General features: G+C 38.7%; 1 protein-coding gene across 3 annotated transcripts in view; it reads left to right on the forward strand.

Annotated features, from left to right (window-relative positions):
* The first annotated feature begins 1,816 nt into the window (after positions 1-1,816).
* ROBO2 (roundabout guidance receptor 2) overlaps positions 1,817-26,607 on the forward strand; it is a 1,066,866-nt gene continuing 1,042,075 nt past the window's right edge. The window contains exons 1-2 of one of the 3 annotated variants that reach the window (XM_061357715.1): positions 1,817-2,053; positions 15,420-15,536. In XM_061357715.1, coding sequence (XP_061213699.1) covers positions 15,434-15,536 — 103 coding nt within the window. In that variant the 5' untranslated portion in view covers positions 1,817-2,053; positions 15,420-15,433. Of the gene's footprint in view, positions 2,054-12,154; positions 12,304-15,419; positions 15,537-26,607 lie in introns of those variants that run through there. The other 2 variants (XM_061357704.1, XM_061357703.1) reach the window with 2 other exon arrangements.

Raw genomic sequence — 26,607 nt, forward strand, 5'->3', positions numbered from 1 at the left:
TTTACTCTGTTTTGCAAAATCTTGTAAATGCCTGGCATTATGGTTTTGTCATATGTGTATAAGTGTGTGTATGTATGTCTATATATATAATTTCTTGGCTAAAAAGAATCTCAGTAGAAAAAGACTTTTTAGAACATACTTTAAACAGAGGAAATCTTGGGAAGGCTCTGAGGAATGTGTATATAATAAAAATAATAAAAATGCATATATAGAATTACATATATAATAAATATACTCTAAATAAACCTGCTCAGCTGTCCAGTTATCATAATCCCTTTAAGATTAGGCAGAAAGGGGGTGAAATATCACTGTTTACTAGTTATTCATAAATTTGAGGGGGTTTTCTTTTCATAGAATGGACATCTATTCACCCTTCCATACTCCATTTCCACAGGTGTTTCCACAGCTGTAACTTGTCATACATGTGTTTAGAAAAGGCATGCACATAAATAGATCATGTAAGTGTTGATGAAGTGAAAAGTCATGCACTTTTAAGATTCACCTCACCTACCTCTTCTCTGTCTTGATCATTGATGAACTTTCCCTAAGCCTGCTCTTAATTTTTTCCAATCTCTATTTCCAACAACCAGCAAGAAGTGAATTCCTTTTGTTTACTCTTTATATGAATTATTAGTAATGAAAATTTCCTTTCTCACTGTAATATATAAATTATTTTTCTTTTCCAAATTAACTTAGCTCTTCTCCTGGAGCAACACTTATTCTACAATGCTCAAACAAAGCTTGTTTCTTGTCCTGGAATGCTTATTTAATATTTCATGAACTCTAGACACAATGCTAAGAATGCTTTAATTTCTGAACATTTTGTTTGCTGAGATGTACAAAACGTGAATTCTTCCCCTTCTGCTTGACAGACCCTAAAATATGAATTCTTATCCCACTTGTTAACACTCATCTCTGGCTAGGTGCTCCTTTTTGACTGTTCCTCACAAAATCATGCTGCTTTGTTTTGGGGTATTACACTGTGAAAGTGTACATTCACAGTGACAACTTTTTGAATTTGGAGGACCTCAAATCATATTTCAGTGCATGGGTGAGGTCTATAAAAGCTTCCAGAGGTTATGGCCAAGCTATTGCTTTTTGTGCCACTGAGGCATTATACTTACACCTAAGCAGCAAGGAAAAGGAAAGAAATGGAGGAAGAAGACCATCACATAAGTTACGTATGCTCACATCTGGAGTTAGGCAAGGATCTGTGTGTGTAGCCTTGATTGTTCCTTAATCTCTCTGTCCCAATGTCCTCAGCTGCAGAAGGGCATTAGTAGTATTTCTGAGCCAGTGGCCGTGGATCACTAATCGGTCAGAATACATGCAGTAACACATAATTTATGTGTGTTGGTAGGATAGTAGTGATTCTTCAGGCGATCAGGACCTGATGCCTATTTTCAGCTGGTGATGGCTGGCAGAAGCCACTTGGCACGTTCCCAGCAGGGATAGACAACACGCAGCCTTCAAAGCGTGCTAACAATTTACTATTGGAATAGTTTGCCTATAGGGTGCACAGTCGGTTTTCCGTCACTCAAGAGTATTTCCGTCCAGAAGCGTTGTTTTGCCGAGTGTGTGTGTGGGTATATGTGCCAGCCGTAGCCCCCCGCTCCTCAGCCCTCGGAGGCGAGGCTCCTCGGTCCCGCTCCGTCACCGGGCCGTGGCGGGCCCCGCTGTCCACGGTGCTGAAGCGCTCCTCCCCGCTTGGGTGCCGCAACTTCCCGACTCCGCCCGATCGTGCGTCCACTCGGGCACATTTCCCGGGAGCGCGGCCTGTAATTAAACTAACTCCTCCCTTCAGCTGCGCTAATTGCACCGCCGGAGCCCGTCGGAAGGGGTGCCTTCCCCGCGCTTTCCACACTTCCCTCCCCTCTGTTTTTTTTTCTCTCATATTCCCCCCCTCCGTTAACAGCACAAACACGCTCGCTCCGCCTGAACCGTGCGAACTACCGACTGAGGGTTTGCATCCAGCGAGATCTACGCTCTGCCCTTCCCCGACAAACTTGGGGTACGTCTCCCGGGACCACGTTTCAGGGCTACCGGTGCCCAGGTGAGAGCCCAGGGGGGCAGTGGCGGGGCGCCCCCGGTGGGGCGGGCGTTGGGAGGAGCGGAGCGGAGTGGAGCGGAGGCTCCGGGGTGTCGACGGAGCGGCCGCCTTCTTCCGGGCCGCCTCCCCGGGCGCGGTGGTGCCGGCTCCCGCAGCGCCTCTCCGGCGGCGGGGGTTCCCCAGGCGGCACCTCCCGACGGGGGTAGGTAACTTCCCCAAGTTCTCCCGGGGCTGGAGGTGGGGGAGCGGGGTCTGCCTGGGTGGATGTGGGGGTGCGGGGTGGAGCGTGGTGTGCGTGGAGCCGCGGTGCACAACGCATCCCGGTGCACGTGGTGCTTTTTCCAGTTGGGGTTTTGCTGAGCGTCCCTCGAAATGCTGGTGCCGAAGCTAAAGGCGGAATCGGTGAAGTGCTGTCGTGAAGGGAGGGTGTAGGAGTTCTGCTGTTCTAAACCTCCGCTTTAATGCATAAAAATGCCGGAGTCTTTTTATTTCAAATCATGTATTGCAAAATACAAAACAGTTTATCGCATAAAGGATGTTACAGTGCAAGTATGTAATCTGGAAATCACTGGCCTCCTTTAATAATTTGGAGCTAGCATAATATATTGGATTTTCTTGGTGTAAATAATAAGAAAAAGTTAGGCAATAAAAATAGTTGTAGTCAGCTCTGGGAGAAGTAATACAAATGCAAATGATTTTGATGGCACGTTACACCAAAGAATGCCCAACATTGTAAACTTAAGCTGTCTGCAATCAGGACAGTAGGAAGCCTTTCTCCTGCAGTTTTTGTAACTTTGGATAAGAAGAAATATGTGAATTGCATACGTATGTGTATAGATGAAGAGAATCATTAATACTTAAGATGGGTACTTACACAGGCCTTTGTTGAAAACTTGGGTCAAGAATAGCCAGAGTACCACCTGTAAATGAGGGAAAATAACTATCCTGCCAGCCAAAGGTATGGCTTGTTATTTAAAGGCTTTGATACTGGGTCACTTATTTGAGATTGAACCTACAACATGTATACTTCATGAAATAAAATGGAAAAACTGATGCAAGTAGGAGGTGATCTACTTGTTGCTCCTGATCTATGTGTTGATCATGCCCCTGACAGATTACTTCCGGTGTGCTGTTTCTCTGAATAGTCATGAATTCTGGAATGCATGGAAAAATATCTGTGCTGATGTCAGTAGAACTTCTGAAATCAAGAGAGAAAAATGTTTGTGCTGAGGATTCCTGTATTCCAAAATTCCTAAATTAAGCTGGTTGTAAACTAACATCAGATTAAATCCCACCAATCCTATATCCAATCATATAGAAATGACGAGGAAAAGAAATAACTTTAAGGATGAAAGAATTTGCCAGTATGTTTTAAAATTCAGTAGGTGGTATATTTTTGTGCAGGTTCAAGCACTAGGTGGGTGCTGCTACCTTCACTTGTCTCTCGCTGACTACGTCTTGTTTGTGCTAAAATTAAGTTACCCAACTGTGAGAGGTCATCAGGCTTTTTCACAAGTAGCAATTGAAGTTGCTTAACATGCCTACAGAACTGGAAGCTGAGTCATCTGTTTAAAGAATGTTTTGAACTGGTATTTGTCAGTTATCTGAATAGCGGAGAAACCGTTTATCTGACATCAATTCCTTTGGAATATCTGGGGTTTTCTGTGGAATAACTGATCTTAATGAACATGGGGAATTGCCATCAGATTAAATCTTTATCCATGGTTCAGCTCACTGAAAACACTTTGGAGTGCCTTCAGATCAAGGGTTTTGCCATTAAATGATGAAGGTGGAGAACCTGTTACAGGGCCAGAAAGAAATTTAGGAGGATCAACAAATGACTTATTGTGAAATCTCTGCTGATAAAATAGTAGTGTGAGGAGAAAGCAGTTTGCACCTTTGGGGTGGGGGGAACACTGGAGCCTGAATACCTGTATTCAGTATCATGGTCACATTATTTAGATACTCTGATATACTACTGTTGTGTATTTAGCTTACTATGAGTGAGAGGAAACTTTGCAGGAAACAATAGTAGCCTTTATGAAAGAGAGAAACAAGCGATGTGGCTACAGTTAGAGCTGGGGCAGAAGGCACTCATACTGAGCAACATGGGAAAGCGTAACTTGATGTTAGAGTTTAAACAGGTGAAAGTGAAAAATTAATGGTAGTCTTTGCCCCCCAAAATCCTCAGTCAAGGTGTCAAAATGGAGTACTGCTTTTGTTACACCACGTTACATGTACTGGTGCTCAGGAATTAGTTTTTTTCTTTCATATGCTGCTTTGCTTGACAATCAGCTCTACCTGGCATCTCACAGCTTCATGGGGTTTGCCTGTGAGTCATAGCTGGGCCTCTGGGAGGTAACATGCTCTTGGCTATGGGGAAAACAATGTTAAATAGAATGTTGATTTTCATTGTATAATTTCTTCTCCTTTTCTTACCTGTTTTAAATCATGATGTGGAAAGTAGCTTTGCTTTCTTCGCTGGGACAGCTTCCAAAACCCACAGCCTCCAAAAGTGCTATTTTTATTTTTAAACAGAAGATGGGTGCCCTACAGCAACAAATCCAAAGGAAAGGCTGCAGAAGCACTTCCTTCCATGTTCACCCTTTAAACAAGAAATTGCTGTCACAGAAATACACTAGCTAGAACCTAGAATTAATGGTAAAAATACCGGATGAATGATGGGTTTAAGTTGATGCATTCTCATGAAGTTTTAGTCAAGAGTAATGACCTCTTCAGCTCACAGACAGCAAGTGCCTGGCCTCAAAGTTAGATGTATCTAGCCCTGGTGGATCAGGCCTTTTAAATCACTTGATACAACATTGCTATGCATAGGAAAGTTAGTAAAATTATTTCTAGAGGATTTAAAGTGTACTAGCTATCATGCTGCTTGTAGTAGAAGCCCAGATAGCTAAACTCTGGAGAGATCCTTTAAGAGACACGAGTGTAATTCCAATAAATATTAAAACCTGCCAGACTACTCCCAAAGCATTTTTGGTAAATTATGCACTCTCTGAAAATATAAAAGTATGATTACTGGTATGGGTGGAACATTAAATGTCTCATTCCCCTGGGGTTTACGACTACTTGCATTTTGCCTACTCAGGGTAACAGGAAAAAACTTAACCAACTGTTCCTACCTCTGCTGGTACTCCCACTCAAAAAAATTAAGTGAATTTTTAACCTTTCCCATTCTTCAGAATTATTCTCTCCTGGATTATTATTTATTTATTTTAAGTCCATCAAGATGATTTTAAGTTAGGCTGGGGGGATTTACAGGAATAACAATGGGAGTGTTCCTTTGTAACAGCAATCAAGTAAAAATATGTAGTGTATATAAAAAACTCTAATAAATTATTAAATCATGATCAGATCTCTTAACTACACTATGTGATTCTTCAGTGGAATGTATTTAATAAATCAACTCCCAGCTAATTAACCTTTTCTAAACAGTCCTGTACCATATTATCATGTACATTTGCAACTGTACAAAAAGAAGCAAAAGCCAGCAGGGACTAAACTTGCTCTTAGGCACATTTGGAAATCCTGTGCATATCAAATAGCAAAGCTGGAACTTACTTATTCATACATTGGTGGTTAGGAAAAGTGGCAGTCTTTGAACCTACTCAGACTTTACTGTGCTACTTGTATGCACCTGAGCTGATCCACAAATCAGACTGCTACCTCCTGTCCCTTAGCCACTCTCCATTAAGACTTGCAAGTCCTTTGACTGCTGAATAATTGATTTCTGCAGCCGTACTGCAATGTTGGGGAAGCTGGAGCGTGGTTCTGCTTCTGTGCTCAGAGGCTGCATGGGTTCCCGAGCAAGTTCCAGCAGCAATTTACTATTCAGTAGCAATTTACCATGTGTATGACAGATGACAGAATCGCAGCATCCCAAGGGTTGGAAGGGACCTCAAGAGATCATCTAGTCCAACAGGTATTTCAGATGGTTTCAACTCATTAACCGTACATCATGGCACTCACTCAGATAGTTATTATGCCTATTCTTCTGCTGGGAGTAGGGATTTTCTTGTTGAGTGAGAGTGAAGGGTGCATCCTGAAAATTCTCCTGCTAAATTCCACATCTGAAGAGATGAAGTTAGGGGTAGAGCTTGTTGGTTGAGCTTGTAACTGCCTTCATCCTCCTAGGTAGCAGGGTAAAATGTGTCAGCATAAGCATGCTCACACTGAAGCATCTTTATGTTGTTTGGGTCACCTTAGTGGGCTTGAAAGCCCTACTTCTGTGCTCACCAGACCAAAAGGTATCAGTGAAGTGTCTCCATGACAAATTTGCTTCCTATCTCCAGTAAGAAAGGTAAAAAGAGATGGTTTAGCCAAAATGTTTAAGGACCCAGGAGGAAACAAATGTAAGTTACATCAACCTCTGTGTACTTCTGACTTGTATTAGAGACAAAACAGACCATAGCAGCATGTCCAAGACATGAAAGGTGGGCAGATGATACCCGTCACCATTTATTCCTTTTTTTTACAGAAATTTAATTATCTTGTGTAATGCATCTTAAACCTCACCACTTTCTAACATAGAGTAGGGAAAAGAAATCAGAATAATGGTATCTTCAGAAAGGTGCTTGTGTTTAAGCAGTGGATTTGGTCTGTACTCCTTTTTCTCTGCTTGTTGTGGACTCTCGTTTTATTACTTTTATTACTACTTTTATTACTTTATTACTTTATTACGATTTCTCACAGGATTTTTTTTTTCCCTAACCTTTCAATATTTTCTGCATGTGTATCTGAGATCAAAATTATTATCATCTGAGTTTAATTCAGTACACCTTTCTCTGCTTGATGGGCTGCTATTTCGGAGGGTACAATGCCACTATTAATCATCATAAAGAAAATGCATGAAAACAGTCCAAAATACGTGTCAAGAATTTGAGTGTGATGGATGTGCAGTAGATGGTACCATTATTATCACTCAGCAGCTTGAAAACTTTTGGTCCTCACATTTTCTCTCTTTCAAACATCATTAACTTGTTCATGGGATCCAATACTTTTTGAAAAATATATTACTCATCTACTCTCTTTTTCCTCATCCTTCATGCTGTATTGACAGAGCCAGTTACCTGAAACTTCTTAATGCATTGTAAGTTTACTTCTCAGTGTATGAGATAGTAAAGAAAACCAAAACAAATGCTTCTATGGAACAAAAGTCAATTATATTGATTTTGATCTGTTAATGCAAAATCAGACTGTATGAATGATTGTAATTAGGAAACTTGGGTTTATTGGTCACAGTTTTATTTACTCTTTGGTTTTGTTCTCTTTTGTGAATCAGAAAGATTTAAAGACTAAAATGTCATAGAATTAACTGATGTGGGTAATACTCTTTTAGGATTGTTACAAGAGTGATGCACTATCAGGTTTTGGCAAAGCTTACAATGCTTGGAATAAACTGAATCAAATTGTGTGTGTGTGTATGTGTGTGTGTGTGTATGTTACAGCTGATGAAAAATGTGAATATAGCTGCAGAAACTACATATGCTTAGGTGTATACTTACAGAATTTTGAGAACCTGCTGGCAAATGGTGTTACCTGATTATGGATGCTGTCTGGTAATACGTAATGATACCTGTATTCCTGCTTCAGTAGAGGATGAGCTGAGCTGAAATGCAGTCCAGTGCAGAATGGGGAGGGCTGTGTGACTTTGGGGGCCTTCTCATATGCCCAGCAATGCAAACTGTATCAGGTGCTGCTGATAGTATCTGGAAAACTTGCTCTTTTTGTGAAGAGTCTGGTATATTTAGCCCTAGAGTAAGCTGCATGAAATGGTATACATATAGAAGGTGTAGTAAGAAGGTGGCTTGCCTTATACATTGGCAGCATAGCAATACTTGCTTTCTATGCCTCTGAAAAGCCAGCTGCCAGGGCCTTGATAGAAGACCTATGAGCTACCCATTGTATGTGCCTGGAGTCCTTAAAAGAATCAGTGTTCCACTGCTAAGACCGCGATAGCACAGCCCCTTCCCATTAGTGCAATGCAGCCTGCAGATGAGCAACATCTATGTATGTATGTATGTATCTATGTATATATCTATCTATCTATCCCTGGTGTAGATAGCTAGTGAGAGACTACAGCTGAGATCCCCAGGTTAGATCACTCACTGATGTATTTTGAACCATAACCTGTAGGAGACTGTATGGAGGAATGTGTGCTGAACTTGGAGACTGAGGACTATAAATAGGGTTGGAAGCAAGACTTATGGAGGTTTGGTGTAGTTGACTGCTTCAAACTTACTCAAAACCTGTTGATATTGTATTACATGTGAGATACATATGTTTGAAAGATTTTTAGTTTTTCTTTTTTTTTGGGTTTAAAAAATAAAGGGAATGAAGTCAGGTATTCATGTTTCACCAAGCTGCATTTCATTTTCTTGCAAGAAGGAGCATACCTGGTTTAAGTGGTTTCTTTTTGTTGGTTTTTTTTTTTTTTTTTATGAGATCTTTGCTACTTTGTCTATTTTCTAAAGCATTGGTTTAAGGATAAATGCCTTGCCTAGGAATCTTGGCTTCTGAGACTGAATTTCCCCACTGTTTTGTGAGAGGATTGAAGGCAGCAGCTCCAAAAGACAAACAAAAATTGATCTTTGTTTGGTCATGTGTAAAATAAAACATTTCTGAGTGGTGAGTGGCAACACAACTGCCTTCAACCCTGTGTTATAGGTTCCACAGCTATCCTCCATATAGTGATACAGCCAGTTCTTATATGAGATACTAGCACCTGAGCAACAGTAAGAAAAAAGTTAAAAGCCAAAGTCATCTGATAATTAAACTTTCTACTGCAAAGAAATGTTATATATTTTGGAAAAAAGCCCTTTCCAGTCTCAATGAAATTGCCATGAAGTTCCATAGTGTTTCGTAACAGGGAAACTGGTAAGTTTCAATACACAGAAGAACAGAAGAATCTTATCTTTTTAAAGGCTAAATACCTAGGTGAAAACAAATTTGCCTTCATTCAGGTACCACTAATTCGCAGTTACAGTATGAATGTAGGTAACTTTTATTTCTCTTAGCATTACACGTGTTGTTTTCTTTAAAGCATTAATCTGATGTTAAAAAAAATCCATTTTAAAAATATTACAACTCTTACATTGTTTACTATAAAATTTAATCAAAAAGCATGGGAGAATCAATAGTTACTTAAATTTAGAAAGGTTCTGAAAGCAAACCTGATTATAAGTTAGAGAATTAATGATTTAGTACATTACTGAATAATCAGTAATTGCTAGTTGATGTTCTGAATCACTCTTACTAAATGTTTCAGAAAGTTTGTAGTTGCACCACATAAGTTTCTGGCTGGCACACTGAACTTAAGAAGTCATCAGGACAGAGAGGCACATATTCTGGTATGAGAAGCTGTGTTCCAAGAACAGATGAGGGAATGTGCTTCAGTGGAGAGCTGGAGTGGAAGAGGTGTCTGTTAGGAGCATGACCATGCATCTTAGCCTATTTTATACTTCAGCTGGGGGCAAGCTCTCTGACTTCCTCCAGTAGACAGATGAGGACACTCTGCAGCAAATCTCAGCTGGAGTCTAATTTTGGTGCTTTCCAGTGCCCTCCCAGGGCATCATCTTTCTCTTCACTGGCATAGGAAGACTTGCCTCCTAAATTATGAGCCTAGTATTGGTGGGAAGGGTTGCTCCATCCTTCCCAGCCCATTCAAAACTAAGAATTCCCCCATGTTCATGGACCTGTTGTATGGCTAGGAAGGGGGAGAAAGCTCTGGCATGCCCTGCTGTCTCCTGTATACTCCAAGCCCACTTTTGCAGGAAGGGAGGAAGGTGACTTTCCCTGGCATGCTGTGGCAAGGTATGCCTGCAAGGTAGGGCTTGTGAACCCTTTCTGACATCTAACTTGAGCCACAGCTGTTCCCATACAGACAGGAATATCACATTATGTGTGCTGTTTTCCTCTAATGGGGCTCTTGTAGATATTGGGTGGGAGTTTGTGACTTCTCACCTTCTATGCACAAAGGCAGTGGCTGCCAGCCAGTAGTGATGCTCTGGCCTACCAGAAGCAGCACTGAAAACCTCTGGTGTGGTATGGATATTGTTACACTGCTCTTGTATTGCTTCTGAGTTTAAATAGGAAAAATCTTATCATTACTGTTCATTACACTGCATAAACAATCCTGATACTGCAGGGAGGTCCTCATCAGATAGTATCTGGTGCCACAGATGGCCCTCTGTGGGATCTTGTATTTATAATGTCTTTGGTAATGCACTAACAGAAATGAGGTAAAAAAATAGAGTCTTTGTAACGGGCTAAGTAAGACATCAGTGATAAACTCAATTATTTTAAATGCATCAGACCAGGTTCTGATTTCAGTAACATAGATATAAACAGGCCTGCTGGTACCATAGTTTTTTGTGCATGTAAGGCAGATCACAGTCTGGGTTCAGATATGTAGATTCTCACTCAGTAAAACGCATCTAGTTTAGACTTCGCAATCTGTATTAGCAAAAGTTTAGCCCATCCTTGGCATTTCCTGAGGCATCAGTGATTCCCAATGATAATGATATTCAAGATACTTTAAAGGGTACTTTGTGGTGTTGGAGGTTTGTTTTTTTCCCTTTTATTTTTGCTCGGCTATGTATCTCCAAGTGTTTTGCATACCTGCTAAAACTCTTGTATTGGATTTCCCAGCTGATGGGACACATGACCTATCAACTCCTTAATGACCACTACTGAGAATGTAGTTAATGGTGTTGGGCTTTTTTTTGTTGTGTTGTTCCATCTATCTCAAATCTGTTTTATGAAAGCAGTTAGCAATATGCTGAGTACCATATAAGCTTTTTCTTTAGATACATATTTGCTAAGATTTTCTTCCTTTTATCAGGCACAGTTTCAAATTTCATAGCTACAAGAATTCTTGAAGGAAAGGGAAGAGTGGGATTACTTTCTAAACCAAAGCACAAGGAATTCCAGTAGGGCAAAATAAAGGTTTCAACATCATGCATATATGCAAGTCTTCAGACTGCGGCATGAGCTAGGAATTATATACTACATGGTGTAGCAATTTGCCTCACTTGATCTGACTTGACGTTTTTCTGAAGATGGCTTTTCAAAGAATATCTTTATAGCCATATAAGTTATGGTGTTAGCCACAGAGTGATAGCAAGGCGATGCTATGATTATTTCATTGTTTTTTTGTAAATAAATGGATATCTTTCTAATGCATGAGGGATAGGTATGTAGAGGGAAGCTGTCTGTATTAACAGTAGCTAGAGAAGCCATTTATCCCTTTTAACTATCTATACTAGGTATTTCATTGATGCTGTATGGAAAGGAAAGCTGTCCTTCAAATACAGAGTTAAGTGACTAAATTCTACTTCATTTGCAACAGTAACTTTCACTGTTAAGAGGCAGTAGTGACGAGATTTACCAGAAAGCTGTCATATTTTTGCTTGCCATTTATCAAATATTTACTAAGTCTATATTTGCATATTGGTTTAAAAAATTGTAACTTTGTAAAGAATTATACTTAAAAAGGGTACTTTAAGTCTACATAGTTGGGGTATACTCAGTGATTCCGACAAGACAAAAGCATATCAAATAATCCAAGCAGTAACAGAAGGAAAGCAAAATAGATGCAAGTCACTGCCACCCCCAAATCAAATTCTGCACAGCCTATGGATTTTAATGGATCATGCCACTGAGATAACAGCAAATCTCTGGTAATGCAACTAAAAGCCTCCTAGCTTTTCATGCCAAAATTACTTCAGCAAAACTCTCATCTAAAACAAACTTCAAACTTTGTTACAATCCTTTATGTGACAGATTTATCCATGTTAGCTGATTTCCTGCCAGCTCACTGCACCTGGTTCACTCTAAATTAGTTGCAGTTAATTGTCAACAAATGGGAAGAAGGTCCCATTGCCATTTTCTCTTGGCTTGTGAAGCTGGCGAGTGTAGTTCTTGTAGCTGTTGTACTCAGGTAGGGGATTGTTGAATGCATAAGTTTGGGGAGGGGGGTAAATAAATGAATATTTTTTTTAATGCATGAGTGAAGTAAGAGTAAAATACATAGTGGTGATTGATTGTTTTGATTATTTTTCTCTGTATTTTTTTTGGTGCAGGATATGTGCAAGCACAGCTGCCTTAAGATACAAAGAGGAGCTTATTAATTCAGCTGAGTCCTGACTGGGGAGACTAAATGGTGTGGGGTTTGATAGTCCTTTTCACTCCACTAATGAAGGGAGAATGGTTGATTTAAAAGAAGGAGTCTATAGGTAAGAATTTATGTCTTTGTTGTTAGTCTGGTGTTCTTTCTTCTCTGATACTTTTCTTCTTCTAGCAGGCTTGGGGAGGGGGGGGGGTACAAATAGTTTTTCCTTGGAGTGTTATTGATTAATGAGAGTTTTGTTTCTTGGAGGATGCGATTTGTATCTCTTTTGGCTTTCCTTCAGTAAGTCTTGCAACAGCGAAAATTTAAGTATGCTTTTGAAATATATTTTTTGTAATGTATTTTGTTGTGTCTTTCACAAGATAGCTGTAGATACCCTCTATCTCCTGAGCTATTGCACTTGCTGTTCCTGTTAGTTCAGTATACTTATGATTTAAGTCTTTCCCTGATCATTTTAGTCCTGTGTTGAAAGGTCTGAAGCAACACTGGTGTGTAAACCTAAATGATAGAAAGGTTGTTACAGGCTTGGCAGTCGAGCTTTTTTACAGCAGTGTAGCCTCTCAGAACAATTGTTCTTTAATTAAGAAATGTGTTTGTGTGAGATAAACCTGTTTCCCTGCACCTGTTGTGTGTTATGTGAGGCTCAGGATTGCAAAGAGATTTTATGTTTTGGGTTCTGAGTCAGTTTTCTGCTTCTGTAATGATAACCTCTTGCTGCATTTTCTTGACAAATGGAAGCTCTAGTTTGAACTTTCAGTTGTGCATGTGGCCGTGGCTTTTCTTTGCTTCTTTTCCTTTACAAATAGTCTCCTAGAAGACAAGAAATAGGACAGGAATGGTATCTGTCAGGCTTTGATTCCCCCACTCTCTGCAGTCCTGTGTTGTGAAATGGGCAACTCCATACTACCCCCTGTAGTCCCCTTTGCCTTGTTCTTTGTTCATCTTCCAGGCATGGTTGCTGCAGTGTGAAGGAAATGTTTCTCCTATCTAAAATCAGAGTTCACAATTCTTGCTGCTTCTGTTCTGACTACTATGTATGTTGACAGACATCTTACTAGGAGGAAACCTGAAGGTCATCTTTCTGTTTGCAAGTCAGGAACATTCAAGCAAAAACGCCTTCTTAAAAGTTAGATGTTTCCTTGTGGGTTTCAGATAAGGCATCTGAATGCTTTCTTAGTTATGTATTTATATTGCAACTAGCAGGGCTGTAGATACAAATGCCAGATTTTTATGGAGCTCTAGCTTTCTGTAGACACAGTGAAAACAAGAATTATCTTGGAGATTTTAATTAATAGTAAAGTAGGTAAATAACTAATCTAATACCATCTGTTTGCTTATGCTGAGAATCAAAAATGTGTCTGTTAGTTTGGGGAAAGAATATTCATGAAACAGCATCTCTCTTTTCCAAGACACTGTTTTTTATTTGACCTTGTGGGGGTAAAATATATTTATTTTTAGGGCACTTATTCATTGTTCTACACTTTTTTTCTTTGGGACTACCATTTTCAGTCATTTGCTTCTCCTTTTCTCTTGGGGTTAAACAGCCCAAAAAAGGCCAGGCAAAACAAACAAACACAGCATTGTAGCATCCCTCCCTCTCCTCACTCCATATGCCTTCCTGAGAGGGGACGATGGGGAGGAACTTCAGAGCGCTGGCGGGGGAGGGCACTGTTCTGCTGAAATAACAACTGTTCTAGTGGAGCCTGAAACAAACTCCGAATGAGAAAGTCAAGGTTTTTGCCATGCTGGGGAGCTTTTCTGTGCAAAAAGGCTAACTACCATTACCAGTTTTGAAGCAAAAGGCAGCTTTCACTCTGAATAGCTACATGATGTAGGAACGTACTTGGTGATCTGGGCCAGTGGTTAGAGCACTGATTAAATGAAAGAATGAAGTGTTGAGTGTTACAGCAAAGAAGAAAAATTAACCCTCATCCCCTCCAACCGAACAAGCAAGAAAACTCGTGTAGTTCCCATATCCTGCCTTCCCTTTGTATGTAGGGGTAGGTGGGAAAGGTGGAAAATGAAGTGTAGTATTCTTCTGCATGACAGACTGTGTAGATTCTTGTTGCACAGATATTTATTGCATAAATAATACTGTGGGTTTTTTTAATTGCTTAAAGCAAAGATATTTATTTATTAGAGATTACAGATCAGAATTGAGAGTGGGGATTACTGAGTATAACTTCAGTTGAATGTTTTGTTATGGATGGCTTCTGCATGCATAGGTTTATAAAATACTTTTGTGTTGGTGTTTTTTTAGCGAAACTTACTACAATAGCAATATTAAAAGTGTGTTTAGTTAGCCAATAGATAAACATTCCCTTCTGTTGCTATTTTTTCCTGTTTGGTGGGTGTTTTAATATTTTGTTTTAAATTCCTATAACTGTTAATGATTTCACAGAAGTTTATAATGTGAAAAACACAGAAAGTTTTTACAATACCATCTTTTTAAAAATGATTTTAGGAATTGTTGCAAGATTTTCTATGCACTGGGCAAGTTACCTAATGGTTCATATGCCAATTTATGTGATATTTGCCTGTGATTTAGGCTAGAAATTATGACCTAATTTTTTTCAGCTAGGGTCCAGCCTGGCTTATGGCATTAGTGCAGTTCTGAGAAATCAGTGTTTGATTAAAGAGATCTGAAGAAGCAGACCTGAGTCAGGGTGCTAATAAACAGAGGGTGGGATGAGGGTAATAAATAGCTAAACGTAGCATGTGTCAGTGGTGTGGAAGCTGTGACCACTGGAAGATATAGCTGGTCCAGGAAAGCCCAAAATGAAATGCAGCTATCATCACAACTTGATGGTGTGAAAAACCCAATCTTTAAAAAATCAAGTGAAATGGTGTCTGAGGCACTTTGCCTCACAAATTTTCTGTACTACAGCAAATCTTAAATGACTCAGTGAAGTGCTGCTTGTTCAAGGCTCCTGAGCCTAGTTGGATTGGAACCTAATTCCTTGTAAAAGTCAGGACCTCTATATGAAAAACAATTTAAAATGTCTTCAAAGCCACTTCCAGTTCATAGTAGCCTATGAGGTAACCTTGAGCAAACTCGGTCAGGGAGGTTCTGAATGAAAAAGCATTTTTACCTGTATTTATTAAAGTAGAGCAATTCATATTTAGTGAGAAAACTTGTGGGGATTTTGTTTTGTTTTCTTCCACCGAAGGGCACGTTTACAAACAGTTAAAACTAAAACAGTCAATAATATTTCTTTATAGTATCCAATAATGCAATGGCTGGAAGACAAGGAAGCAGCCAAGTAACTGGGCGGTTGCACTGGATATTGGTAGCAATTCTGATGCTATGGAGTCACCAGATCAGTGGACAGGGACAAGGTAAGTGACGATCTTTTACTACAGTTTTCCATTTGCTTGGTATTGCATAGCATTGGTTGGAGAAATGAGAGTGTGTCATGAAGCACTGAACTTGTGTGAAATGCTGACGAGAAAGGAGAATATCAGAATCTGAAGTACTTCAGCTGAAAAGTCAAATGCTCTTTGAAAGATAGTGTCTTGATGCCTTGTGTAATCATCCAGATGCTTGAATTAGTTTTCTTGTGCTCTGTGATTGGAGTGTGTCTTGAAATACATTTCCTTTTGTAGTTGTTGACTCTTCAGGTGTGGAGAAGTAGCTGTTTAAGAGACTACAGACATGGACACCTTGCATTACTTTGCTGTGATATCTGCAAAGAACATGCAATATTCAGACCGGCTTTTGTTGCGGTGCTATAAATATTTTCCATGTTGTGGTCACGTCTTCACTGATGGCGGTGCATAATTACAGCTGTGAGAATGCAGACAGGCAAAAAAAGTCTAGCTTGTTACATTTTTTGTTTGAAAAGTGAAGTGTTATTGCATTTCTGATCTGAAGATTGTACCTAGGTGCTAATAATGAGGTAATAACAAGCTATTGTATTTTTTAATATATATTTGGTATAAGAAATGTTTGCTTGTTGTGCTAAATTGGGGGAAATCTGTAAGTGACAGCCTTGGGGCTTTGAAATTAAAGGGAAGTGGATACTTATTCCTTTCTGAGTTATGTCAGGAAATATATGTTCCAGGTGAGCTGATATTTCCACATAATTTACTCAAGTGGGGAAAATGCTGTGCTTTTTTCCAGCTACAGGCTATCTGCTCTATATTACTCGTCAATGACTACCAGCATGATGCTGGCTAGCTTATGTAGCTTGTGCTAGGTCCATTCTGCTGTGCAGTTTGGGCACAAGTAGCAGTTCTTGGCTGTTGGAATGATGATGGAGTTTACTCTTGCTTGGTGCAGTTGTAGGTATATAAATTGGATGTAAATGGTGTGGTGCAATTCTGCAGAACTTAATGCTGCCTCTGCAGATATTAAATGCCAACCTTACAGCCTGCAGCACTTGTGTAGAGTAAGGGTCGTGAATATTTTGCAGCTATTGCCAGACATGAAGAGGGGCTTTTCCATGAGACAAACTGCTGTACGGAAAGGTGAGCTGATTTTTAAAGGAAAAAAAGAAGGCAACCCGAAACCAATCTTCTATTTTGACAATATAGTTTTTGTCTTGGAAAAAACTATATATTTGAAGACTTGGTTTTGTGGTATTGTGGTGAAATGTAATGGTATGTTACAATTTTGAATGATTTATGATTTATGAAGTGCTTGTGAATGGTGTTGGAAAGAACTTGAAGTTCTTCGAGTTACTTACTTGAAGGAATTTGTTTTCCAAGTGGACAATGTGAGGATACATTTGCTGTGAAATATGCTTTTCATTGAAAACTACTTGAGTTTCTGGCTGATGAGAAGTGAATATTGCAGTCTTCATCTGTGAGCTGGTCATATAGTTCTATATGTTTCTGTTTTCTATAACCAAAATACAACTTAGAAAAAGGAGACCTTAACAGTGTGTCAAAATATTACATTCTCTTTGAGTTTAAAATGTCTTCCTAAAATTTGCAGCAACTCTTACTGGAAAAAGAATATGAACTTCCATTGTGCTATTTTGCTTTAATTGTGAATAATTTTGCTAGGTTCCTATGCAGCTGTTGAATATTAAATACTTTCAAGCAGGCCTAGTGTAATAAAGTTGGCTGTGTCTCAGTCTTGATAGACTTTGTTACTGTGATGGAAATTTAGTGTAGACTTTTGAGCATACCTAGTTATTGCAACTACTGATGACTGCTTAAACCTTCATTTGCAAAACATGAATTTTTCATCCTCTGACAATGAAGTAGTAAATTAAAACCAAATAACAAATATTTTCTTGGTATAATTATATACACAGGGTATTTGGAAAATGTGAAATTTCTCTTAAGTTGCCAGGTGCATCCTAATTTTGCTACGGATGTTTATTATCTTTTTCTATCAAAGTAAAAAACAAAGCCCTTTGGGTATGACATGGAGGAACCTGAGAAATGTAAAGGAGAACTCAAGTAATCTGAGTAAAATTCAAAGTTTGAGTATTCGGAGTCTATCAGGACAATAAAGTGATAGAAATAATTATTCTGTGTCTGGGCGTCGAACCAAAAGGGTTTAAAAGCCATATGGCTGCATTTAAAGAAAACAGCTTCTGAGTCACATAACTTCAGTGTGAGTGGGTTGCTATGGAAGTTAGAAAGAAACCAACATTTGTTCCATTTCCCATCTGAATAGTAAACTCAATTAAAATCCCTTTGTTTTTCAACAGCTATTCCTATCTGTCTCTTTTTACCCATTAACCCAAGCCATTCTGTCTTTTGAGATCGTGGAGCTGCGTCTTGTTCTGTCTGCGTGTTGCTTACCGTTAGCTACTTAAGTCTACCTAGAGTAAGAGTCAAGTGGAGACTGGAGTATGGAAGAAACTGTGCCTTATTTTATCCTGAGCTCTTGCGCATTGGTTAAATGTGTAATTTTTACTTTTGTACCCATTCTGCTTCTCTTTACCCAAGTTATTGCAGGCTCAACTCTTCTATCTCCAGAACAACCCTGGCCTATATTTTGTACTTATAAATATCTTTTGAAAAAGATTTTATGTCTCTTTAACATTGAGCCACAAGTAATCTGAAGAATGTTTTGAAACAGTTATGCTTGTTTCTTGGTGAACTCAAGACTTCCAACTACTTGATATCTCTAAGAAACTTGAACAGTGATCAGACATGTATTGTTCTGTGATATTCTCTAACAGTGTTAATGATATTTAAGACAGAATATGAATAGGGAGTCCTGGTATCTATTAATTGTCAGACTTGCAAAAGGAGTGGATGTTTCAAAATATGTGGAATTTCATTGCTGTATAGAGTAAGCAGGTGTTCTCTTTGAAACCCTGGAGGTGCTGGAGAAAAGTGTATCTGCTCTCTGAAGAGCTCACTAGTAATGCTGGTGTTCTTGGATGCATGCTTCCTGTAGAAGAACACCCTCAAATCTTTTTTTTTGTCAGAGTTGTCAGCATGCAGTGTAACAGGTTGCTGTCTTTAATGATCAAGCAGAAAGGCTGTGGAATGTTCTACAGCCAAGAGGATTCAGAACTCAAACTGAACGTGCTAGAAAGCAGTGGGTGTTGCTGGCTTGAGCTCTGACCCCTGTCTGCAGGAACTTTTTTCCCCCAACACAGGCCTATTAAGAGAAAAACATATGAACTTTTGAATTGTTTTTCAGTTGTAGTACGGGATACCTCTGTGTTCTTGCGTTTGATGACTTTAACCAATGATAAAGCAGGCTATGCTCAGCTAGCATTACAACTAACTTGGAATATACAGGAGTATAGATCAATATACCTTCAGGAGCAGTAAAAGGGAGTTTTTGCTGGACTTCAGAGAATCATGAGGTTGATGCTTATTGCTGAAAACAAGCATCAGATTACCTCCTCTCCCTCTTTTTTTGTGTTGCTGAAAAAAAAAGTGTGTCCAAAAATGTGCTCCAAAACCAATGTATAATAATATCTTTTCTCAGTCCTGAAATCCTGAGATTACTGTGGCTTGTGGGAAGGCAAGAAGACATAGGATACCTGGGATTTCTTCACAAACCTACCCATACTAACTTGTTTTGACTGTGGATAGAATGCTGAAATACTGTGATGAATCTGTTTAGCAGCTGAAAGACTAAGCTTTGGTATCTATTCCTAACCACTACACATACTGTGAGTTAAAGCAACTCTGTGTAAGTAGCTTAGCTCTTGCTCAGCTGTTTGCTTGTCTGACATAGTAAGGAAAGAAATATTTTATATATATGGAGTGTGTGTATACAGTTGCACAACACCCATTTTATAACTGACTAGTTATTGTGGCTTAAGGAAACCACCTAAACCACCAGAGTCAAATCTTCACACAGAAAGTGAGAGCCTCAGAGCTGATTCCAGTTTCACAACTTGGAGAATCCTCATGCCATAAGTGGGTGCTGTGGTGCCATGGCAAAAATCTGCAAAGCCACAGGTTAACCTATAAATGCTTTTCAAAGTGTATAATGTAAATCTAATGCAGTGTAACAGCCATGTTGGCTTAAGTGGCGAGTGCAGCTCAAAGGCACCAAAATCAAAGATGCGCAACAGCAGTGGTCATGTGCAACAAGGAAAACCACGGTCTGAGATAAGGAGAGGATTATTCTCTGTGTGTGGTGAAGCACAACCTGCGTTACCCAGAGAGGCTCAGGAATCACTATCCTTGGAGATGTTCAGGACTTGATAGGACAGCTCCCTGGGCAACCTAATCTAAACTGGAATATGGCCCAGCTTTGAGCAGGAAGTTGGATCAGTGTGCCTTCAGAGGTCCCTTCCAACCTGATCTTTTTCCATGATTATATGAAAATGTTTATCTACAGAATAATTGCTGTTTAAAACCAGGATAAATTATATGGTTCCTAGCAAACCAGTAGTATAATGTGATGCCCAGCAACAACAAAGCTCCTGATTCCAGTAAAATCTTTGCCAAGTAACTGTCTGGAAAAAGTTACCTTTTCTGTTTTTTTTAAGAAGCAAACGTATCAAAGGAGTTTTGCAATTTACAGGAAGGTCATCAGATTAGTGAATTAGAGCATCCGCTGCTGGGTGAGTTTATGCTTAACATTGCTCGCCATCTTCCCTTGACAGGTTTATCACACCTCAATTCTTTCTAGGAGACCTTTTGATATTCCACATTTCCTCAAAATACACCTGTGTGTTTGTGTATGTCGCATGTGAAATCCAAGTCAGAATTTGCTGATAAGAAAAGCGTGATGCAATTTCCACTATCAGCAGAACTATAGTAGAAGTAGATTGCATCTGGCATGTGGGAAGAGCAGCTATCCCTGGAGCTGGTCTGCTGATCCTTCCCTAGTAGTGCAGTGAGAAGGCAATGCCCTACTGCGGTCATGCAAGAGAAGGAAAACAAAAGTTCTGTTGCCGTTCCCCTTGAACTTCTGGATAGCTTAGATTTCTCTCATTAGAAGCAACAAATACAATATAAACACCTTTAGATATCGGGGGAGAGGAGGAAGGGGCAAAAAAAGACTGAATAGGCCTGTAGGCTTCCTGGACCAGGTCAAGCTGAATTGTTGTTCCAAGTTTGAGTCACTCTGGTGCTCTGAAATATTAAACTTCTCCTTTTGACTAGCAATGTAAATGAGGAAATTTGCAATTGCTCCTTAAAGATTGTATGTGTAACTGCATACATATTAGAACATGTCTTCCATGCATATGTAATATGTGTATTAGAAATCTATTGTATTTTGGAGAGTACAGGTAGTAGGGTATGTTTCATGTGGTTAATCTGGTATTACAGGGACTACTGCAAAGAAGAGAGGCAAGTCACTGCGCACAAAAGCCCCAAGAAAATGGATGTCATAACATTCTGTTCTTTGTTACTTATGCTGGAAAAAATTCTTTTCTGGAAAGCAAATATTTGAGATAAAATTAGGGAGAGGGTTATTTCCTGCAAGAATTCCTGTACCCATTTCTGAATCACGGTGTAGTTCCCAGCTCACACCCCAAACTCTACTTAAATATATTGTAAAAGTTTCACTTAAAGGAAATAACCACCTAAAATTCATACCTTTTTAGGTAGATTGGTACCAATGAAATATAGATGTACTTTTAAAGTCTCTCCAGTGATTATTGGGATATGGTTTAGAATGCATTCAGTTGTTTTAAAGTAATCAGTTCATACCTGCAAATGAAACTGAAGCTCATTCCAGCAAAATAAAACTAATCTGAATTGCTCTCCTGTGAAGCATCTGATTGCAGAGACCTGGTGAGCACTCATTTGGGATTCTGCATTGAGTCTCTGATAGACTGTTCTTTGATCCATATTTAGATTAAACTCAGATGACAAAGTTTTAGCAATCTTTGCTTGCGCAGCACTGCCTGTTATATATTCAGGTGGTGCAGTAAGAATAGTTGGGATAGGAGAACCAGAGCTCTCCAGGAATGTTGTAATACATTGCACTTGTAGTACATTGAGGTAGTGATGAAGTAACTTGGTGATGATGGGGCTAAATGTGCCTTCTGTATCCTCATCATAGGTGTGTAGAGGCATTTAGAGACATTTGAGTGATTTCTGTATAAGCAACAAGCCCAAAGCCTTTGTTCTCACGGCCAAGATGTACCATGCTGGAAAGAATAGTAGGCATGTGTGTGAATGATACGCCTAAACCTCATGTTCTCACTTCTGCCTCTGCAAATTTGATGTTACTTTTTATAGGTGAAAGGGAAAGGTGGTTTGTACATGTCAGTGAAAAGAAAAAATTCTTGAACTGCAAAGATGCTTTATTTCTGGTTCAGCAATCTGTATTGGGCAGGGAGGGCAGGTTAACTTAGCCTTAATGAAAGAAGCTTCAGCCTTAATACAAACAACTGCTGCCTATCTCACAGTAAAGTTCTCAAAATATGTGTGAAAATACACTACCAGCATGTACCTTTACCCAATCAAAATACCAGTAGCTTTCTAAAGCAATTGGACATGATTTAGTACTTAACCTTTATCTCTTGCACATTATACAGCTTTGCTAATGGATAACAACACTGTATTTTGAAGGGAGGATTTGTTTTGTTTTTAATGGAATAGTTAATCTTAGCCACTTTAAAATTGGCAAGTAGCCTCTATATCAAACATGACTGTTAACCGATAGTGTGTTACAGTTTTGAAAAGAGCTCTGGTTGTCTTCATTTGTTCAGGCAACACCCTTTGCAGAAGCTCTTGATGGAAGAAGAAACCATGAGTGTTTCCTTAAGGTATTCTTTCCTTAGGTGTGTTCCTTCCTCAGGTATTGGGTAATTGCAAGAAAAGTGGCCTGCTTCAGTTTAATCACAGTATTAAAAAAAGGCAGTTGAACATAACATTTTTGGAATGCAGCTGAGCTCCTACATGAGCTGTGGAATGTAAATTTGATCAGAAAGCATGCTTTGCTTTCAATCAATTATAGTTCCATTTGTCAAAAGTCCTCCTTGTAGGCAAAGACAGTGTGCAAAGTTAATGCAATCTGTAAATATTGTGTTTTTCTTTAGGATGAGTCCTCATTGACTTCCACAAAAGGTATAAGTTATTAAGCATGCAGACATTCCACTTTGTGGCCTATAATCAGAAAATATTTTATGTCACACTTACTTCAGAGAGGATCAAGATAAGCGAAACACAGTGAAACATAACACGGCATTAAAAGTTCCACTACAATGTGATTTTCAGAATTCATACAACAGAATGCAAGAATACTATTATCATTAAGTACAGGAGGAGATAGCTTGAGCAGACTGCCTATTATTAACAAGGAAGTAGGAAATCTGTGGTAACAGTTTATGAAGCTAGCAGGTGCTAATCTAGTATCTGAGGACAAAAGGGTTCTTATTACTGAAGTGACAAAACCATAATGGTTTTATGATGGTAATAAAAGGGCTTAATCTCTAATGAAAACTGTGTGATCTAAATGTAAACTTAGGTTTTCCTTATGAATGTTGCATAAATTTGGCTAAGGTTATTTGCATGACTGTTCTACAGCCTGAAAAGTATCTGCCGTTTCTGGTGGCTGCATTTTCTGTAGCCGTTTTTGCCAGGATTGCTAGCCTGCATCTTTGAGGGGTGAAAAACCTGCTTTCCCTGAAATGCTTTCATGGGGGCGAAGAAATGAATCGTTCCATATTGGGCAGCAGTGTATAGGAAAGTATACATGGTCTAGGAGATGAACACAATATTGGTAGAATAACAGGTCTCATCTTGCATATACAAAGCGTGCAGGTATTCTGTTGATCTTCAGTTCTCACAGGTTACCAAACCAAAGATTGATGAGACGCACACATGAGAGATAAAGGAGAGCAGTTACATGGTGTAGTTTTACCTTAGTAGAACTTGCTTTGTAAAACTAGACATTCCATTTTTCTTATATAAAAAGAGAAACTAAGACAATCACACTTAAACTCTTGAATAAATGGTCTAATGCAACTGAAGAGCTAGAAAATTTTTGAACATGAAACAAAACTATTAGTTATGCTATATAGGAAGAATGCTTCTGAGACCAGGTGTGTGGTTTGTGTGGGGTGGTTGGCTGGTTTGTTTTTATGTGAAAGGTTCAGTTTTTGCAATCTGTAATAGTTTAAACCCTTGGGAATTAATTTCCAAGAAGGTTGAGTTTTGAATAATGGGAACTTTCTAATGAATGGATGTGTAACTAAGAACCTCTGATGTCATTGTCTGGAAACAAGCTTTGGTGATGCATATAACTCTTGGTGCTGCTGTGACGCCTGCTGCATTAGGTGGGCCAGAACTTGCCCCCCTGTTATGCAAGAATTAAAAATGATCCTATTATCATAGCACTAAAACAAAAACCAATTTCTGTACCCTTTTAGAAAAGATAAATTTACTTACTAGAAAGCAGGATATGAGTAAAGTCATTGCTTGATACAATTAAGGAAAAGGTTTCAGTTGATATCATTTTAAGTAAATCTTTCATTTTTGAAAATATGGTGTTGATGTTTTACCAGAATGTCTGAGGTTTCAAAAATGTTCTTGGCAGTCACTGTGGTAGTAAGCTTCATAAAAAATAATAAAAATTGGCAATAAAGAGAAAGATACAATGCATGTCGTATAAAACAATCCTGGAACCTGTACAAGTACTAAGTGTCCTAATGTATATTTACTGAGATACAGCTTGTGTTTTTATTTATGTTGCATAGTAAAGTATTTCAGGATTCAGTTATCTGTCTTTGTCCTTTGTATATACTTTATTTTAAAAAGCTACCATACCCATAAACTCTCGGGTCTTGGTGAGTTGAAATGACTCTCTAAAAGGCTATTCTGGCAAGAAGCTCACAGTTCAAACAAGCTTGTTGATTATGTTGAGTATCTGAAATGGATTTGTTTTTGAGCAAGGTTTCTTTTACCCTTCAGCTGCTGTTTGTGGTTCACTTCTTCCAGCTATGGGTGGGGGGTTGGGGGGTGGGAAAGCCCAAGCAAACTCAACAACAAAGTAATTTTTAGCCTCTTTTAACAGAACTCAAAGAAAAAAGTGCTGTGAAAGCTTTATTAGAGTGAAAATACCAAGGCTGAGTTCCAGCATTAACAGCTACTTTGCTGCAAGTTCAGCATTTACCCGTCTTCACACTGGCAGCTCCTATGATGACCGGGTGACACTTGGATATTAATTTTTCCCTTCTGCCACTTGCTTGTCTGTGTTTAGATCCTCACTTCTGTAGGAGGAATACAGCCCAGCAAAGGCTTTGGAATGCAAACCTTGACTGAAAAGAGCCAGCAAAAGTGCCTTAAGAGTTGTCTTGACTGTTGGTAGCTGGAAAAATAGTCTCAACTTCCAAAAGAAGGTCCAAGTGTACCTTCATAAGTAATGATCAGTAACAAATTAATTGTGCTAAGATACATAATGGGCAGGGAGAGGGAGGAGAATTGGCAAGAAGACATCCTTAGCATGAAAAGTGAAACAAGGTTGAAAGATCATCGGTAGTCCTTCTAGCTCTGTTTTGAATAAAATCGATAAACTAAAGACTACCTGCAGGTATGTAGTAATATAAAGGCAGGGTGTCCTATGCAGAATCTTGCATATAAATCAGTTGACTGAAATTTGTCTGTAGACCATTTCAGTGCTCTCTTTGGAGGCGAATTATTTCTTGAAGTTCTTGAGTCTTTCTGTATCTCAATACGAGTTATGGAATCTATTCAGTGATGGCTAAGATATATGTGTGTATACATATGTGTGTGTGTATAGATATATATGTGTATATATCTATACGTATATATATGTGTGTGTATAGATATATACACACATATATATGTATATATATGTATTTAAAGAAAATAGTATTGTTCGATTATACTTATTTGGTGACATTTTATTGAAGTGTGGAGCTTCTCATTAACACTGCTCAGTGAAAGTGGTCTTCAAAGGATTATCTCAAATGTATTAGATGAAAGTACTCAATGATTTGCAATTTCACTACAGTCTTTCATTCACAATTTAAAAATTGCCAGCAAATGCACAATTAATTACATAACAATTTAACTTTGACAGCTTATTTCTGGATTGGGTAGAATAAGTCACAGCTGTTTCATCTTGTTAAAAGATGTTTCACTGCATTGTGATTATGTTACATAGTTGTAGGGTCATATCATTAAAAATACATGGGTAAGAGTGTTGTTTCCATTATCCTAATATCTAGTAGAAAATGCAGATTATTTTCTGTCTGTTTAAATCTATTACCATGACAGTAAATGTTTTCAATTTCCTCAGTCTGCATTAAAAGTAGGAATAAATAGCATCTACTGCATTATTATTCTATTGCTAAAGTTCCAGCAAATAGTATCAGACGTATGTCTTTCAACTACATAAGTTGAAAAGAAAAGCTTATTGAGAAGAATTAAAAACCTTATTTTGCTGCTAGGAAATACTCTTGTGCGATTGAAGTCTAAAGTATGCTGTCCTCTCTATGCTCTATCTGCAGTCTGTGTTTCTTTCAAAAAATTCTGGCATTGATCATTACTGGTAATAATTCCCATGAATTTTATTATAGAAAAGTAACCTAGGGGTATTTTTATCATGTATATTGTAACACTGTGGATACATATGTGTATGTGCCAAGCACTTCCTCCTGCTGCCTGCTAGTTTGATTTGCTACAACAATTTATTATTTATTAATTTGAAATGAATGAACGATCCTATTTACACGGGATGTTCTCTTCCTGAAATGCACACTGGAAATTTGTCTTCCATAATAACACTCATATATCACCTGTTATAAAACTTGTAGGGTTGGTGGTTTTTTTGCTTTGTAGTAGCATAAAGTTGCCAAGGAAACTTTGAGAAATGTGAGACTTCGACTTTAAGAATGTTCATAATTAGCACTGTCCACCTGAATTTAAAGGTTCAAGAATACTATATAAAAGATACTTCACATTCCTTAATCTCAGTTGAAGCAATAAAATGTATAAGATCTTTACTTGTATGTAGAAAGTGGTCAGGTATTCTCAGAATGGCTGGAATTGAAAG

The sequence above is a fragment of the Neopsephotus bourkii genome, unplaced genomic scaffold (genome assembly GCF_033783945.1).
Source record: "Neopsephotus bourkii isolate Nb327-2 ecotype Australia unplaced genomic scaffold, CSIRO-AGI_Nbou_v1 NB_911, whole genome shotgun sequence".
NCBI lineage: Eukaryota > Metazoa > Chordata > Aves > Psittaciformes > Psittacidae > Neopsephotus > Neopsephotus bourkii.